The sequence below is a fragment of the Apteryx rowi genome, unplaced genomic scaffold (assembly GCF_003343035.1).
Source record: "Apteryx rowi isolate R43461 unplaced genomic scaffold, aptRow1 scaffold_21, whole genome shotgun sequence".
Taxonomy (NCBI): domain Eukaryota; kingdom Metazoa; phylum Chordata; class Aves; order Apterygiformes; family Apterygidae; genus Apteryx; species Apteryx rowi.
This window is the reverse complement of record NW_020448419.1, coordinates 3,966,439-3,983,063: the sequence shown is the minus strand read 5'-3', so window position 1 is coordinate 3,983,063 and position 16,625 is coordinate 3,966,439. Positions and strand designations below refer to the sequence as shown.

The following is a 16,625-nucleotide window of genomic DNA, read 5'->3' as shown; positions in this document are numbered from 1 at the left end:
TCTGTTTCCATGTGACCGGCCCAGTTGCTCTAAGAAGGTATTCATACCACCCACTTTCATAGGCAATAGCCAGACTCCAGAAATTAGATGCTCTAAGTCACCTTGTGGAGACAGCTGGGTCTCTCCACTGACTATATTGCAGCCCAGCCGTAACTGGGTATGTCCATGAAATACCTAAGATTAGGTGTTGTGAATACCCTCTCTTGCTCCAATAACGTTTCCTCGCCCATAGAAAAAAGTGCTTTTGCTTTATCTACCTGATAAATATTTGGGCTGCTCAATCCTGTCATCTATCCCATGTGTTTGTACTGAGATCTGTCTCGAGGAATTTGTACTTGATTGGCTGTCAGTTTGTGGTGGATATGGTAAACGCAGAGGGTTATCACAATAACCAACCCCAGTATCAGACCCAAAATCAGAGGCAGAGTTTCTTCCAACTGCTCCCGCTGGTCCACTGGGCATTTATGTTCTGCAGTTAGAGAAAGAAAAGGAAATAGAAAGAGAGAGAGACAGAAGTGAATGATAAGACGTTTCAAATGTTAACTCCCACCGCAGTATGAAACGGCCTTCCCGAAGAAACAACCCGCGATGAATCATGGCACCACTCCAGGGGTCCCTGCAGAGCAAAATCTGCCTCTGCAGCAAGGGAGCAAAGCAGCCGTCTCGGGAGCCCCCGGGACAAAATCAGTTGCTTTGAAGGCAACTGCAGGCACCGTCCCAAGGCCAGGTTGGTGGGAGCAGGTGATACCTGTTACCGAGCCAGCTGCTGCCCTGGAAGGAAACGCTACCAGGCCCATGAGCTCCTCTTCAAGCCTGCCCTGCCACACTAACAGAACCATGACAGGGTTGAAGACGGGACAGCATAACTGCAAGCTTCCTGACCACGGCTAAAGATCTGCTCTGCTCATTTAGTTATAGTGACTAGAAATATGGTAAGGTGAGGCTTCAATGTCAGTAATTCATAATTCCACATCAGACTTACCCTGTTCATCATTAAAAGATAATTTTCTCTCCCTCATCTGCAAGATGACTGAGATCTAACAGTGCTTTTCCCACCTCTCCACCAAACCTGAGCCAAACCTTCAACAGAAGATTCAACTTTGAATCTGCATCAATTTACTCCTGCTGGTGGTCTGCCCTAGGGACCCCTGTCGTGGACAAAGCCTGCACGATTTCACTGAGACTGAGAGTGGCCGAAAAAGGCAGTTCTTTCTGAGCTCAGCCCTTCCATGGCCACGTGTTTTCAGCTGTAGCTTCCCAAGAAGATGAGCCAAAACAACGTATGTCTGCTCTGCGCGTCAGGCGAGACACAAAGCTTTCAGCTCAGTCCCGTAGGCGGTCTGTAAGTGCCGCGGGGGCTGGCTCGTCTCTCTGCAGTGATGGTGCCGTGCTTCGCAGCAGGGCAACGGGAACACCCCGCCAGCACTGCTGTAGAAAATAACAACAGCTACAAAGGGAAAATACTTTGACTGCTATTTAGCTTGCAAAGGCAAGGTCACCAAAGTCAGAAAATACTAGACAGCAAGTTACTCTGGTAATTTCAGTTTGGGATCCTTTGGCTTACACATTCTACTACAGGCATTAACGACACGATCATGTTTTACTTTTTTCCACAGGAATCCTGCTTGTCCATGACTAAGGACAGCAGAGCTGAGGGTGCCGAGGTGGGGCAGAAAGAAGAAAAATGCCAACCCTGAAAAAAAAAGTATGGGCTAAAGGAGGGACAGTGCCCTGGATTTTCTTCTTCACAGTACTCTAAATCCTGCTGAAAACAATGAAGACATTAATTACATTCAAAAAAAAAAAAAAAAAACACACAAAAACTCCCTGCGTGTTAGGCAACCACATACAAAAGGCAATGCTAATTCCCCCCATGGCTAAAGACGGTGCAGACAGGTGCCCTGGGCAGCTGATTGCAAGACGCAGAGATCTGGCACAACCGCTAGAAGAGGACGCTCTGCAGTCTAACTGCCTGCAGCAAAAAGCGGGCGAATCCCCAGGCCCGCAGGCACAGCCAGGAGGTGGCGGCAGGGACACCCTGCAGCAGCAGGGCACCGGCCTCCCACCGCCGTGCCGGCCTCCCATCACCGACCGTGGAGTGAGCGAGGGCTGCAGAGTGGCGCAACCGGCTCCCGCAACGGCTGCGGCTCATCAAAACGGGGCGGGAATTCTGTTATGAAGTGTTTTAAACCATAAATGAAGCGAAACAGAAACAGCGAACGGGAAATGCAGTCTAAAAAAATGTCCTTTTCAGTTCCAATTCCTTACTGTTTCACCAGAGGGGTGATTAATCACCAGGACTGTGCTACAGACAATTCAGCAATTGCTGCAATGCAGGCTTTTTGTTTGTTTGTGTTAAGGGGGGGAAAAAACCTCTCCTGGTTATTATTTAGCTCCCAAAATTTGGTTTCCAGAGCTTTATGAAATTCTTTCCAGTTTCGGCTATTAAGACCTACCAGCCTTGTAGCGCCAAGGCGCAGACACAGCAGCAGGTGGGCGCTCCTGGCCACCGCCTGCAGACGGGGCAGCCCAGGGCATCCGAGGTTACCTGGTCACAGTGACCTTAATGACCATGTAAAAAAATGGGTATAAGGAAGCAGCAGCCACTCTTGCAGGAAGGACTCGTGTCTGAGGAGCAACCCTACCCTCTCGGCCTGGCAGGGCAGGGCTTGCCAACGTGCCGCTTTGCACTGCCAACCCAACCACCGCCATCTCTTCCCGGGGATGCTTATTTTGCTCGGAAAGCGGTTTAGCTTAAATCCTACACAAAATTGAAATAAGCCTGGTTTAAACCCAAATGAAAATATCCACCTACGCTCAAACACCAGTTCAAGCGTTGAGAGTTTGCCCGTGCACCTTTCCTTAAACAAGAGCTAGCTAACCCAGCTCAGAGCCCCCTAACTCCAAAACACCTACTTGCATTAGTCGAAGTTTCATTGCTTTGCCCAACACACATGGGCTGCCGAGTGCAAAACGCGCTTTTTCAGAGGACGTGGCCAAAACTTCATCGTCCACAGAAAGCCACTGCTATACTTAAGTGTCCGAGGCACAACTCAAAAAGGTGTCAATTCTTGCAAGCAGCCAAGGAAGATATTTCATTATCCTGCCACTTCTTAAAGAGGATTAAAATGACGACAGCAAAAAAGCCAACAGGGAGACTCCAAAGCGAGGCCAGCAGTCCCCGGTAGCACAGGCACAAATCCTGTTGCTGTCCAGCGTGCCGCCAGGCAGAAAGCGCTCCGCTGCCAGCAGCAGAGGCCATCAGCACTGCAGGCACCTCCGACCCTCCGAGCACCATCCCCTCCTAGACGGACACATCTAAGTCCTCCTTGCGGAGTGGGCACCGCGGTCCGAACTCTCCCAAGGCCGCACTGGGAATCGGACAGCAGCCACGCTGGGCCCAGCAAGAAAACACGGATGAGCACCAAGCACAAACACATGCTGATTGCTCAGAGGGAAAAATGATATTTTTTAACGTTCGTACGGCATTTTCCATCCTAAGAGTTCAAAGCACTTTACAGGCACTGAGGTCTGCAGCACTGTGGCGCCGTGAGTATAACTGCGATTATTCCCTGTTGCTCAGCGAAGGAAAATCTGGAGGCGGGGAGGGGGAGGCAGGGGGGATAACGGTGTACATGAAGCCCGAGGCAGAGCCAAACTCAGAGACGCAGCCCGTTCAGCTACGACACCGACAGGCTGGAGGATGCACCACCTCCCTGGGATGCACTCAAACCCGTGCCCTCTGCGGGCAGAGTGCCCTTCCCATCGCCTCTTTCCGAGTGCTTTGCTCCAGGTCGCGGGGATCGCAGCACTTGCCTAAATTGCTAAGGGCGATGGCTAGTCCCCATTTCCCACACCCCGGTTATCCCAGCTGTCAAGCGCCCCCTCGCTTGCTGGGCCCGTGAGCCACCTCGCTCCTGCCTGCTCGCCACGACGGGGGGACCTGGCACCCACCCAGGAGGGGCTCGACTGCCCCAAGCCTGTGCCGGCAGCCACCGGGCGAGTTTCACCTCCATCCCACAACGCACAAGGGCCCCTGGTTAATGTTAACGTCGTGAAAAGATCCTGGGAGTTCTGGTGGGTCTTGAAGCTCCCCCTCTCCCAGGCTCAGCACCTTTCCCCAAGAGCAGCAGGGAGCCTCCGGCACGGCGCGGCACCCAGGCTCACGTCCCACCACGGTTCCTGTGGCGGGTGCTTGTGCCCTGCCAGCGCCAGGCTACACAACCCCAGAAACGGGCAGATTTTCTTGCTTCAGCACCCTTCCTCGGAACAAACGGATCAGTCAGACAAAAATCGGAAAGCGGTTTTCCGCACTAGCGGCAGCAGCTGCAGGTAGGAGGACCGATACAACAGCTATCCAAACAGACGGAAAAAAACCCATCGCCGCCTGGTGAACTTGTGCCTGGCATGACAGCACAGGGTTTGAGACAGGTCTTTATAAATGACCAGCTTAAAAAAAAAAGAAAGGAAAAAAATAAGATTGGGTGCTTTTTAAAACCTGGCCATGCACCTTGCAAAGAGGAGCTATTTGGTGTGGAGGACCCTTGAGAACATGCGGCCCTCCTTTGGGTGGCTCGGCGGGAGGTGAGACCTCCTAAGAGCCGGGTGGCTAATGCTCAGCCTTTCTGCCCCAAATTTGGTTTTGATTAGAATCAAGAGAACTGACAGTGTCTGTGGGGCTCTTCTTTCTGATTCATATGTTCTCTTGATTCAGCTCTCCTTTTACCAATCTTTTAAAGTGAAAAATGTGCACAAACATTTTTGCAAAAAGACAATTTTTCGCAAGCTTTGAATGAAAAAAAAAAAGTCCTGCTGCTCTCACATTGAAACAGGTAAAAAACATATTTTTGACAGTTGGAAGCAATGTCTTAACAAAAAGATGTTCTAGCACATGAGTTGAAACATTCAGAAAGAAAGCAATCATGCCCTGCAATTTTTTTTCAGTCTATTCCAGCCAGGAGAATGTCAGGTCTAATGATGAAACCTTTCCCTACCGTATCTTTGTGGCAAAAGAGCACCAGCTCTCCTGCCTCTCCCAGACTCTTTGATCTAGGAGGTTTCTTTGTCTATCCTAAAATATTTTAAAATGTTATGTAGCCTGTTCACAATTAATAGGAATTTCGCCTAATGGGAAATTAATGAACCACAAAGGAGAAGGCAAATTACTGTAATTTAGGGTTGGCAGGAACTCTCAACCCCCACAAGGATGGTGTGAAACACGTTTTGCTATGCATGTGCTGAGCACACGCCGGTCCGCGGACGGGGGGATGCTCCTGGGGGAAAAGCGACAGAGCCGCGCATGAAACTTCGCTATTCGATGACCTCCCTCAGGCGTTGCTGACCATCTTCTCTGTGTGCTCTCTGCTATTTAACGTCCAGCAGAATTAAATAAAAAAAAAAATCTGTCATTAAATAACAACATAAACGACTGCAAAGCTTGACAAGGAGATAACCCCCGCTTCCCTCAAAAGGAGGAATTCTCCACGTGCATCTCACAATCGCTAAGCCAACCTGGGCCTCATCACGTCCAGGATGAAAAAGAAAAAGCAAACAACAACAACGACGGAAAAATAGGCTTATGACCTGAAAGCAGAAGCAGATGAGTATATCATGAAAAACTCAGGTAGGCCCCTTTGGCAATGAAGTCTGAGTTTGGTTTGGTATCACACAGACACGATAGCTAAAACTGAGTCCAGATTCGCACACTTTAAATATTTAAATATTTTCCTCACTCTCCAAGGTCAGCACAGTCACACTCCCGAGTGTAGGAAGCCTGGATCCGCAGGAAGAGGGACAGGAAGAAGCGGTGCCAACCAAAATGGCAAGAAACCACGAAATTCTGCCTTTTTTCCCCCGTAGCCTATGCAAAATGCATGGTGCTACTTTGACGGAGAAAGGACTTATTTGTGCCCACTGATAAAACCTACGCCATTCAGTACGGGCTTTGCCGTGAGTAATTCAGCCGTCTAGAGCTCTGCCAGAGCCAGGGTACATAATAGCATATATTTACTACATCATTTAGAGGAATGTGAGTCATGAGAGTAAGTGCTCGGCTTTGTAGTAAGTGTTGTTTTTTTATTGCATTTTAAAGTATTTCCCACATGCAAAATAATAAAGCCCCATGTTTTTAATGCTAGGTTTGAAAATAACACTGCCATTTTCTAGTTTGTTATTGAAAGATTTGGCGATTACATATTTTATTTGCATCTTGTTTGGGTAATAATAATGGAGTTAATTAATCTACTAAAACTGCACTATGCAAAGGGGACTAGTCTTGAAGTCCTAATTCAGGTGAACACGCTCATACTGCTTCATTCAACCTGAGGAAAAATGCAGGCTGAAGTCAGGGAGGAACTCCAGGTATTCCACGGAATAAAAGAAAGCAAAATTTGGCTCAGTAGAAATTTTGCCTGGACTAGAGAGCGAGCTGGATCCAGCCACACAGAAATGCCATGGGTGAAATTCCTACTGCACCCAAACTCACAGCAACGTCGCCGCTGACTGCAGCGAGACCACGGCTTTACCCCTTTGACGAGGACAGCGAGGGTTAACTCATGCTTTCTTCTATCCGAAACGTTAAAGAAACCTTACAGGAGGCCTAACCTCCCGCGTGTGTGGTATCGGAGGCGCCCCGTGCACCCGGACAGGCGGAGGAGCCATCGGCAGCGCGGTGCCTGCTCGTCCCCGGCTTCTCCCGCCCTGCACATGCAGCACAGCCGCTCCTCGCAGCATCGCGGGCCATTTTCACTGCAGACCGTGATCCCTCTCTCTGCTCTCAGCAGGCCACGCGGCGGGGAGTGAGGGCGGCCCCCAGCCTGCCGCAGCCCCCGCCGAGACCTGCAGGGAGGCATCCTCACCCCGCTGCGCAGCTCGCCTCTCCCCCACGGCAGGGGAGAGAAAACCTTGGGGGCTGGGGGAGAGTGCGATGCGCCCCGGGCCACCGAGGACGCCCATGGCCAAGGGGCCCATTAGACTTTCCCGAGTCCCACTTGACTGCCTCACGTGTTTCCCCGGCAAGGCATGTCCATGATGCACCCTGTCCAGACTACGAGGCTCTTCCCAAGTGCTTATGACTCTTAAAAGTAAATTGCAAGGTGCGCAGCTCATCATTTCAGAGAAGACTCAAACCGGTGGGGCTCGAAGGCCTTCTCCTGCTGAGCTGCTGCCTCCATCCTTGTCTTGCCTCCCTCCTGCTCGTGCTCCCGCAAGCGGTTCCCCACACATATGTCCCCCACTACCCACGTACCTCCCGGCAACTTCTACACTGCCGTGAGGGGAGAGACGGGCCACGGTGGGGTATTTAGCTTTAACCTGCCTAGCACAAGGACAGAGACTAGAGCAGAAACTTCTCGCCTCAAGCAAGAAAATGCACAGAGTGCCTGAAGGTCCCTCGCTGAAGTCACCGTTACTGTGCCTTCACCCGTGCTACGTGCGTTAATCGCGTTAAAGCCAGCCTATGTGCACTGCGAGCGTTTTCTCCCGCAGCAGCCCCAGTCTGACCTAAACATGCAGCAGTGCCTAAAGGAGCCTTAGGAGCTGGGCCAAAAGCCCCTGCGCTGACGGCGAGGAGACCAGCAACGCTCTCCAGGTAGCAGGCAGCCCCAGGGTTTGCTAGCAACCCGGCTAGGCGAAGCCTTACAAAAGCCAACGCACACGCAAGGAGAACCAACGCACGTTAACAAAACCACAGCTGTTTAACCAACGGTTGTTTAACCTCATCCCCACTGTCCCCCTCCTGCCCCAGGGCAACGGGCTGAGCTCGTGAAGGCCTTTGGGGGACCACCAAGGCAGGCAACCGGTTGATGGGGCTGGAGTGAGAGCGCTAACAACACACCGGGAGGAGGAGGCGACACTTCAACAAGGCTGGGACCAAAGTGCCCCCAGGGCCGCTGAAGGCCCTGGGAACGTGAGCGCCCAGGGATGCAGGGGCAGGCCGTCACCTCGCGCCTCACCTTCACTGAAGACAAAATCCGCGCTGATGTCAAAGGGCTGAATGCGGACTTCGGACAGCAAGAGCTCCACTGACTTCTGGTGGTCACTTGAGACAAGGGAAATGGTCTGCTGCGCTTGGCACTCGTAGGACTTGCCAGCGGGGGTGACTAAGGCAGAGAGCCGGTGAGAGCTGGCTGTGTGCTTCCCAGCTGTCCAAAGAGCAGAAACAGGAGAAAAGTGAGGCCCTCCCCTCCTCTGGTGGACTGGCACGACTAATAAATTATTAGCAAAGCTAACAAATCGAACACCGGGCTGATGTGGCGGGTTTGCAGCACGGTGGCCGTACACTCTGCTGCTCTTAAAGCAGCAGCTCCTCGTGGAGCGGGAGGTGCTTTCTCGTGCTACCCCACCACGCCACCCGGCCTTGCTCACCCCGGGCACTTCCAGCAGCTCCAGGGAAATTCATCCGTAAGCGGAGAGAGCCGGGCCCACCGCACCGCGAGGGGCTGCCGCACATGCAGCTGTGCCGACTAGGGCGTGCAGAAAAGGGAGACGGGGCTCTACCGCTCCTCTAGGCTATGCAGTACCAGTTGTGCTGATTTAACAGGATTGCTCTAAAGCCCGCAAAGTCAATGGAATTCTTCCCGTGGATGTATACACCAATATAAGCTTCAGATCGGACTCATACTCTCCACATTTGAGAAATAACAATTCCTGCAGTTATGCACGGGCTCTGAATTCAGGTGGAAGGGAGCAGTGCAATTTGGGGACCTTACTACAGAGCGAAATAGGCCGTAACGTCTTGCCTGAAAATAAACTGTGACCATTTCGCCCAAGTATAGATTGCAAGAAAATATTTTCTCATTACATAAAGAGCATTTTTATAAACCAAGGCCGAAGCATGCTCGGCAAGGTGGAATGAGGGATGTCCTTCGCCGCGCTGCTCATCTGCAGCCCTTTGTTCCTCACCCTGCATCACATAAAGGCAATCGCCGTTTCCCATTTGCGGTGGGTGTACGATGCTCATACGCCATTGCGGGTTGGGGACATAAACACTAGGGCGCAAAACATTTCCATGTCCAATGTGTCTTATGCCATAAACTCGTAATGTAATAATAAACGCGTAATACGCTGAAGTTTGAAAATCTTGCTGAAGAACGACTTGCTGATGAGAGAATTTCAATTTTCAGCACAAGACAACTCATTTCTGAGGAGAAATGAGGTAGAAACAAAACAAAAGCCAAGAGCATGCAAAGCTAGCGAGAAAAGAAGAGCCTCTCTGGTGTAGAGGGGTGTAAGGATATAGCTGTGCATGTCGATCTCAGTGTTTTCTGGGGAAATGGCACGCTTTTTTCATTGAAACCAAGGAGAAAATTAACCTTAAAAAAATAATAAGGTGCCGATTCCGCAGGAAAGGCAACAAATCTTTTTCAAACCCTCAAAGTTCAACGCAAGCCACATGACGCTGCTGTGAAATAGCGAAGAGGCTGAGCCGGGGCTGCGGGTTAGGGAGGCAGGAGCATGAGGAAGAGGCGTGAGGGGGACGGGGAGGGGGTGTGTGTGTGCAAAAAGCAGCAATCCTCCTGCCCCAAAATCACAGAGGAAAAAAGAGGAGGGGGGAAGGGGGTAGAGATATACACGGATTTATCTCAGCAAGGCCGGCACAGCTGCCGCCTTGCACTTGCTCGCCGCAGCCCCGGCTGCCCCCGAACTCCTGGGCCCGCGGGCACAGGGGGCCGGGACGCCTGGCACACAGGCTGCGGGGGGGGGGGGGGCAGTTAAAAACAAGCCTCCAGGGCGGGCAATGCCTGCCGCCACCTCACCGCCGCCGGGATTTCGCTCCCCCCCCGCGCCGCCCCACCGAATCCCGCTGCCCGCCGCGGCCGCGCTTACGGCTGACGGCGTCCTTGAAGTAGGTGCGCTCGGCGGTGTCGTAGGCGAACTGGGTCCGCGCCAGCCTCCAGAGCGCCTCCGGCCCCCGCGACGTGTTGTGCCCCTCCTGCGAGACACGGGCCGCCGGGGGGGTCAGCCGCGGCGCCCGGCCCGGCCCGGCCCCCCCCCGCCCCGGGCAGCCGCCTTACCTTCACGAAGAAGAGCCGCAGGGTGTAAGCTCGGTCCAGCCAGGAGATCTCGAGCTCCGACTCGTTGGTGCCGCACTTGCCGCGCATCTCGGCTCCCCGGGACAGCGGTATCTCGGCCTGCTCCGTGATCAGCTGCAAAAGCGCCGCGGCTCGGGGGGCGCCCGGGCTGCGCGGCCGCCCCGGCCCGGCCCTCGCCGGGGAAGAGCTTTGCACGGGCTAAAAGCCTCCGGCGGTGCTAGAGGACTTTCCAAAACTGCCGGCGGATTCCMCCCCCCCCCCCCAGCCCGGCATTGCCGTGGCAACGTGCAGCGGCGCAGCCAGAGCGCCGGGATTGCCGGGCTGCAACCCCGAGCCGCGGCGGGCCGCCTGCCGCCGCCTCCGCATCTCCCCGGCCCGGTCCGGCCCCGGCCCCGGCCCCGGCCCCGGCCCCGGCCCCGGCCCCGACCCCGGCCCCGGCCCCCTCCACTCACATCCACGTAATTGCTGGCCCACACGTCGTAAGGGACGATGAACTTCGCGGCAAATTCCGCCATGAGACACGTCGTCCGGTTCTCCCGCACCACAAAAATGTCCTTTTCGGGGTTCGGGGAGAGCCCGGAGAGATTCTCAACTTCTTGCTCGGCGGCCAGGCGGGCGGCGGCGTCTGCGGGCAGAGCGGCGCTCAGCGGCACCGGCCCCGCGGACCTTTGCCCTGAGTTTCTGCCTTCCCTTTCTCGCCTTCCCCCCCCCCCCCSCCGAATTAATCGGCTTTATTTTAAGAGCAAGAAGATACCCGGTCGCGATGGGGCATCCCGGTCGCGACAAGATAGAAAGTCGCGATGAGGCAGCCGGCCGCGGTGCAATAGACCCGGCGCTAAGCAGCGGGGTCTGTTGCACCGCGACCGGCCGCCTCATCGCGACGGGGCTCCGTATCGCGACAGAGCGGGCTTGGCGGTACTCACGCAAGAGGAGGAGCAGTCCCGGGACGCGCGGGGCAGCGCGGCGCCCCCCGGCCATCCTCCCCGCTCGGCCGGCGGCTGCGCGGCCACGGGATCGGCTTCCTCCAAGCGGGTCCGCTCCGGAGGAAAAGAAGAGGAGAAAGAAAGAAAGAAGAAGAAGAAGAAGAAGAAAAAAAGGATTAAAATCACCGCTTTTCGTTGGGAGCTGCACAGGCTGCAAAACCACTCCGCTGCGGCGTGGCGGGGAGGAGGGATGGGGAAGAGTGCGTGGGTGTGTGGAGAGGAGGAGGGGGGAGACGTCGTGCCAGCGGGAGCTGATGAAGGCGCCCACGTCGAGGGACGGGGAGTACGCGGAGGCAGGGCGGAGAGGAGGGGGACCTTCCCCCCCCAGCTCCCTCTCTGCTCCGGGCGGTGCGGAAAGGAGCCCGCTGGAAACCCCACCGCTCTCGCCGCTCGGGGCAGCGGAGCGCCGACGGCCCCGTAAAGCGGCCGGGGGCCCCGCAGTGAAATGCACGGCTTGCCCTCCCTGCAATGCACCGGTGCCCTCCCTGCAATGCACCGGTGCCGCTTCCCGCGCCCGGCTCTGCCTGGCAAACGGGGCTGGCGGAGCCGCCGCGGCGGAGGTCGGAGCTGGGCTCCGGCGTTCAGCCCGCTCCCTGCCTGCCACCGGTCGGGGGCCGCCTGCCACCGCTGCCGATGCGCCTTCACCCCAAGAGAAAAGCCCCAGCCACTGCAGCGGGTTTCCGCAGGTGCAAGGCGGGGGGCGGCAGGGCCGGCGGCCGGCAGCGCCCGAGCCCCGAGGCGAGGTGATGGGCTGGGGTTGCGGCTGGGCACGGAGCTTCTCCGACCGCCTCCGCCGCTAAAGTCAGGAAGTGACGGGGGGGACACAAACACAAAGATACCCCCCACAACATCCAACCCCCCTGACCAGATATTCCCCGGGCGGGGAAGGGCTCAGTGGGGCCCGTGGCCCCCAGAGGAAACCGGCTCCGAGGGGGCGGCAGCAACTACAGCCCCAGTGGGCTCCGGGGGCGCTGAGCCAGTGCTGGCTGCACCGGGTCCCCCTGGATCCCCCCGGGTCCCCCCCCTTTCTTTGTATCCTTTAGGTCATCACGCCCAACCTTCCCTCTTAACCATCGTGTTGGACAGCTGCTTTTGCAAAACCATTGCAGTTCCCCCGGTAATGCCACTGCTGCCAGAGAAGGAGACAAGCCAATAAAACAGGACATTTTACGGCTGGGTCTGCTATGGAGGAGGGGTTATCTAGTCCAACGCTAGCTGCTCATGGATCGTTAGCAATTTCGTTGAAGACGAACAGCTGCTTAGTGTGTTAATTTAGGAGGAAACGCGCAGCTATTTTTATGTAGCAAGAAGGTCAGGAGCAAAACCTGCATCCTTTTGTAAAAGGCCATCAACACACTTGAGATCTTAAGATGTCATAACACAACAAGGCAAGCATGCTCCCGAAAGGGCTGACGAGCTGCTTTACCGCAATATAGGCCGCGTCTAGGTGGAGAGCTAAACCGGCTCCTCCACACTGCTCCGTAGCTGGGCACCGAGGGGAGCCGCAGGCCTCCGGGAAGACGTCAGGATTCAAGAGCCTCGGTAAATCGGGCTGCGGCAGCCCACGAGGGAGAGCTCACCGAGCTGCCTTGCGCGTGCCAGCAGCAGGGCCTGTGGGCAGGGGGCCGGAGCGCAAGGGACAGAACTGAGGCACCATGTTTAGGGCTAACCGGCACGTTTTCTGTGTGCCCATGTGACGCCCAGACCCTGTATGGCAGCTGCCACCCTGAGGGCACCCCGGGCACCCGGCTGGAGGCCACGCTACTGTGCAGAGCTTTGCGGGCTGCTGCGGCCAGGCGCCATGCCTGCGCTGGCTCAGGGGAGGCTGGCACCAAGCTCCCCTCCCAGCAAAGATTAAAAAAAAAAACATCCCCAAGCCCCAAACCAAAGCCAAGCTATTTTAAAAAGATTTCTAGAGGTGGTTGCAAGGCATATATCTCCAGTGACAGTCGGACTGGGGTCCCTAAGATGCCAGGTCCCCTTTGCTGCTGCTGGGGAGGGCCAGGTCTTGGGGTTGCACACCAGCAAGGCCTTTGGTGATGCCAGGTGAGCCCACACTGGGCGACCCATGCCGCGTGGCAGCACGGCACTGGAGACCTGGGCCCGGTACATAAGGAAGAGTTTGCCCCTACCAAGTACGGGGTGCTTGGTGCACAGGCACCACAGCCTGGCCTGACGCCAATGGCATTTCGGGTAGAAAGAGTGAGGTGTACAAAAGCTGCAAGCCCTCCTCGCTGCTCCTCTCCCTCTTGGCAAGGAGGGCTGCCCTGGCCCGGCCCTCTCCAGGGGTATCCTGCCCTGCAGCAGACCCGATTTGGGAAATCCCGTTTATTCTCGGTAAAACTGGCACCTGCATTTCCTCCCTCTCTGCTGGGGGCGGGGGGGGGGGTGTACAGGCCCCACAGATCCTCAGCAAGGGAGTCTCTAGGGAGGGAAGAAGCAGCCTGAAGCCCAGCCCTGCCGGCGGGAGCACCTCCAGGCCAGAGTGGCCGGGGCCGAACAGCCGGATTTCACGGCAGGGGTCTCGCGGCCGGGAGCGGTGACCACCTCCAGCAGGAGAGGAGCGCCCCAGGAGGGCACTGCACGTGTCGTGGCCCACACCGTGGCTCTCAACCCTGCGCCACAGCCCTGGACCCCGCGCTGTGCCACCCCCATCAAGACCCTTGGCACGGGCTGCTGCCTTCCTTGCCGCGGATACCCTCCGCGTCCACCAGGCAACGCAATGCTACAGTATTTTTTCCACCTCTCCTTGGGAACCCCTCCGAGCCTTTCATGGGATGCCGCCCTCGCCCGGGCATGTAGGAAGAGCACAGCTGATTACTCACAGGGCAGCCAGAGACACAAGTCCCAGGAGCAGCTAAGGAGCAGCAGGGAACTGAGCCTATTAAGGACATTTTTCTGCAAATGAGCCAAAACGACATCAGCTATTCGGAGCATGTGGCTTTACACGGACTTGCTAGTAATTCACATGTCTAGTTCAGGAAACGGAGTTTGGAAGAAATGGCCCAGGGCTTTGCTAAACAAGGTGTTAGAAGGTGAGTTGTGCTTGCAGTCCGCTGCCTTCAGAAAGCTGCCCTTCCTCAAGCAGGGCATGCCTGCAGAGCGGCATCTTGTCACCGGGAGATAGCTCTTTCAAAATAAAACCAGATATTGAAGGAACAAATTGGTTTTTCTAACTGTTCTGTTGAAATTCCTTTCCTGCTTGCTGTAGATCTTCCTTAACTATCTGATTATGGTCTTTTCCCCCCCTCTCGTGTCACAATAAGGAGTCATCCCTTCCCAAAAAAAGAGAGCCAGACCTATGTTAGTTGTGATACAGGACTGACCTACAAAAAATACTTGTAGGAGACACAACCGTCTACATGAAGCTCTCTGATTGTAACAGACCCCGTTTTTCTGGTGACTCTAACTTCTCCAGATCGTTCATGGACGACCTCAGTATTTAACCACCATTCATCCTCTAGCCTCTATGTCGTTTCCAAATCCTCTGGGGTTTCCAAGCGGCTGCGGAGCAGCAGCCTTGCGCCCAGGCTGTGCAGAAGTGTGCAGCCGCCCCATGGCGTAGTGCTGGGGGGGGGGGTTACTTTGGGGACGGAGGAGCGAGCTTGACCCCCAGCCCCCCGAGGCCCGACCCTGCCCGCCCAGCGCAACAGAGAAAGCCTTCAGCTCCAGCAGCCATCCCTGAACCGAACAGCAGTATTTATCCTTCCCTACCGAAAAAAAAAGGGAAAGGCCCGAGATTTCCCAACAGCAAAAAGCAGGGATCGACAGGAGAGCGCTTACCTGAGGAAAGGTGGCGCCGCGTTACCTCACGCAGAACGGCGCGGCTGGGCCGCCGCCGCCGCCGCCGCCGCCGCCGCCGCCGCCGCCGCTCCGCTCCCCGCGCCGCCGCCGCCGCCGCCGCCGCCGCCGCCGCCGCCGCTCCGCTCCCCCGCAGCCGGGGCAGCCTCTTCGCGACCTGCTCTCGCTCCCGCGTACCTCTGCGAGCCGAACCCCTGCCTCCCCCCGGCAGCGAAGAGCAATAGCTCTCCCCAGCCCCAGTCCTGAGCGCTGGGACCCACGGCCGGCGCAGCTCGACCGGCCGCCTTTGCTGGCCCAGCGCCTCCGGCACGCGGCCGCCCCTGGGAGCCGGTTTCGCAGGCGGCCCGCGGGCAGCAGTGTGCGGAGTCTGCAAGGAAATCAGCCTCCTAGGTGTATTTTGTGTCTCCGGCAGTAAAGCTTAATTGCATGGAAGTGGGACAGGGGTTAAACACACCCTCACTTGGAAAAAAACGAGTTAATGACAACCTGCCCCAAATTATTGGAAGCGAACGAATAGCAGGCTGCTTCTGAGGCCGGGGTGTCACGACCCTCCCTGTCAGAGCCACGCTGAATTTCTCTGAAGAGATGGATAATCTACCACTTCCCTCGGTGAAATTGCAGTGAAGTGGAATCCATCACCCCGGCTAAGAACGGCATCTTAAACGGCTTCAACTCAGTATTAATGCTCAAATTGATTAGCCTATTTCGTCTCAATGGAAATCCTCACCGCTTCTTATTAGCGGCCAGGCTTCAAACAATCTTTGAATCAAATACTACTTAAAAGGTATTTCAAAATACTTACTTGACAAAATTCATCACTTAATTTCAAATTACTGTCTGCATTTTGTGTTAAATCGTCAATGGACAAAGTAGGTAGCAGCCTGGGAGCTGAGCCTGGAAGCGGAGGCTGCCTGGCTCCACTGCTTCGCAGAAGCACGTTCTCTCCCTGACTCAATAAATCCCTAACTCTCGGCTGAGCCGTGAGCACACGCTCAAAAAGAGACTATGGATATTATTCCCTTCCCCTCCAAAACCTGCTTATGTCCCAATGTATAGCATACTCTCCAGGGAGGTAGTACAAGCAGATTTGATTTTCCTCCAAGAGGGAACCAGGCCTTCCATCTGCAGTTGATTCTTGCACAGGTAGGGCTCTGCTTTCCAACTAGGTGGCAACTGAGCCGAAGCAAATGAGTAACGTTCAACGCTTCAGCAAGCCCCCGTTCCCTCCGTATCCCAAAACTTACGCCATTGTACTGTCTCTTGTATTGGACAGGATTTAGTAGCTTGGTCTCTGTCATATACTTCTTACTAGGCTAGAAAACACCATGGAAGGCCATAATATAAAAGCACTGTCTCCAGCAGCTGTATTTTAAAGGATTATTTTTTAATTAAAACATTTTTTCTGAAAGAAAAAATCCCTGCTTTTTTGAAATGCCAGAGCTTGTCAAGCATGCTTCATAAATGCCGCTGCTACCAGCTCCAAGGCCTCTGGAAGAGGAAAAAACAAGCTTAGAGGGCAGGTGAGGTGGTTCAGTGCATGTACAGAAAGAGAACTTGCCTTTAAAATATTAAGGCTAATAAGGAGCTGGAGGTGCTTCCAAGGGCTAAGTGGCATCAGAGCGGGAGTCGTCTGTTTACAGCTTTGAGAATAGGTACCGCAAGCCTGTTTAAATCCCACGTTATACACCTAAATACTATACTGACTTCTGCCTTAGTTGGACTCTCAAGGCAGTGCTATACTGTACTCAGGCTGTCTTGTAGTGCTGCAAGGACCAACACTGCACAATTCTGCTATCGCTTAAAACAAATG

At 55.1% G+C, this 16,625-nt stretch overlaps 1 protein-coding gene across 1 annotated transcript; it reads right to left on the bottom strand.

Annotated features, from left to right (window-relative positions):
- Positions 1-290: 290 nt before the first annotated feature.
- LAMP5 (lysosomal associated membrane protein family member 5) lies at positions 291-11,009 on the bottom strand. Its single transcript, XM_026064177.1, has 6 exons — positions 10,955-11,009; positions 10,484-10,656; positions 10,014-10,145; positions 9,826-9,931; positions 7,953-8,141; positions 291-469 (listed from the first exon to the last, which is right to left on the bottom strand). Exons 1-6 carry the CDS (start codon positions 11,007-11,009, stop codon positions 291-293), a joined length of 834 nt encoding a protein of 277 aa, XP_025919962.1.
- Between the last annotated feature and the right edge of the window lie 5,616 nt (positions 11,010-16,625).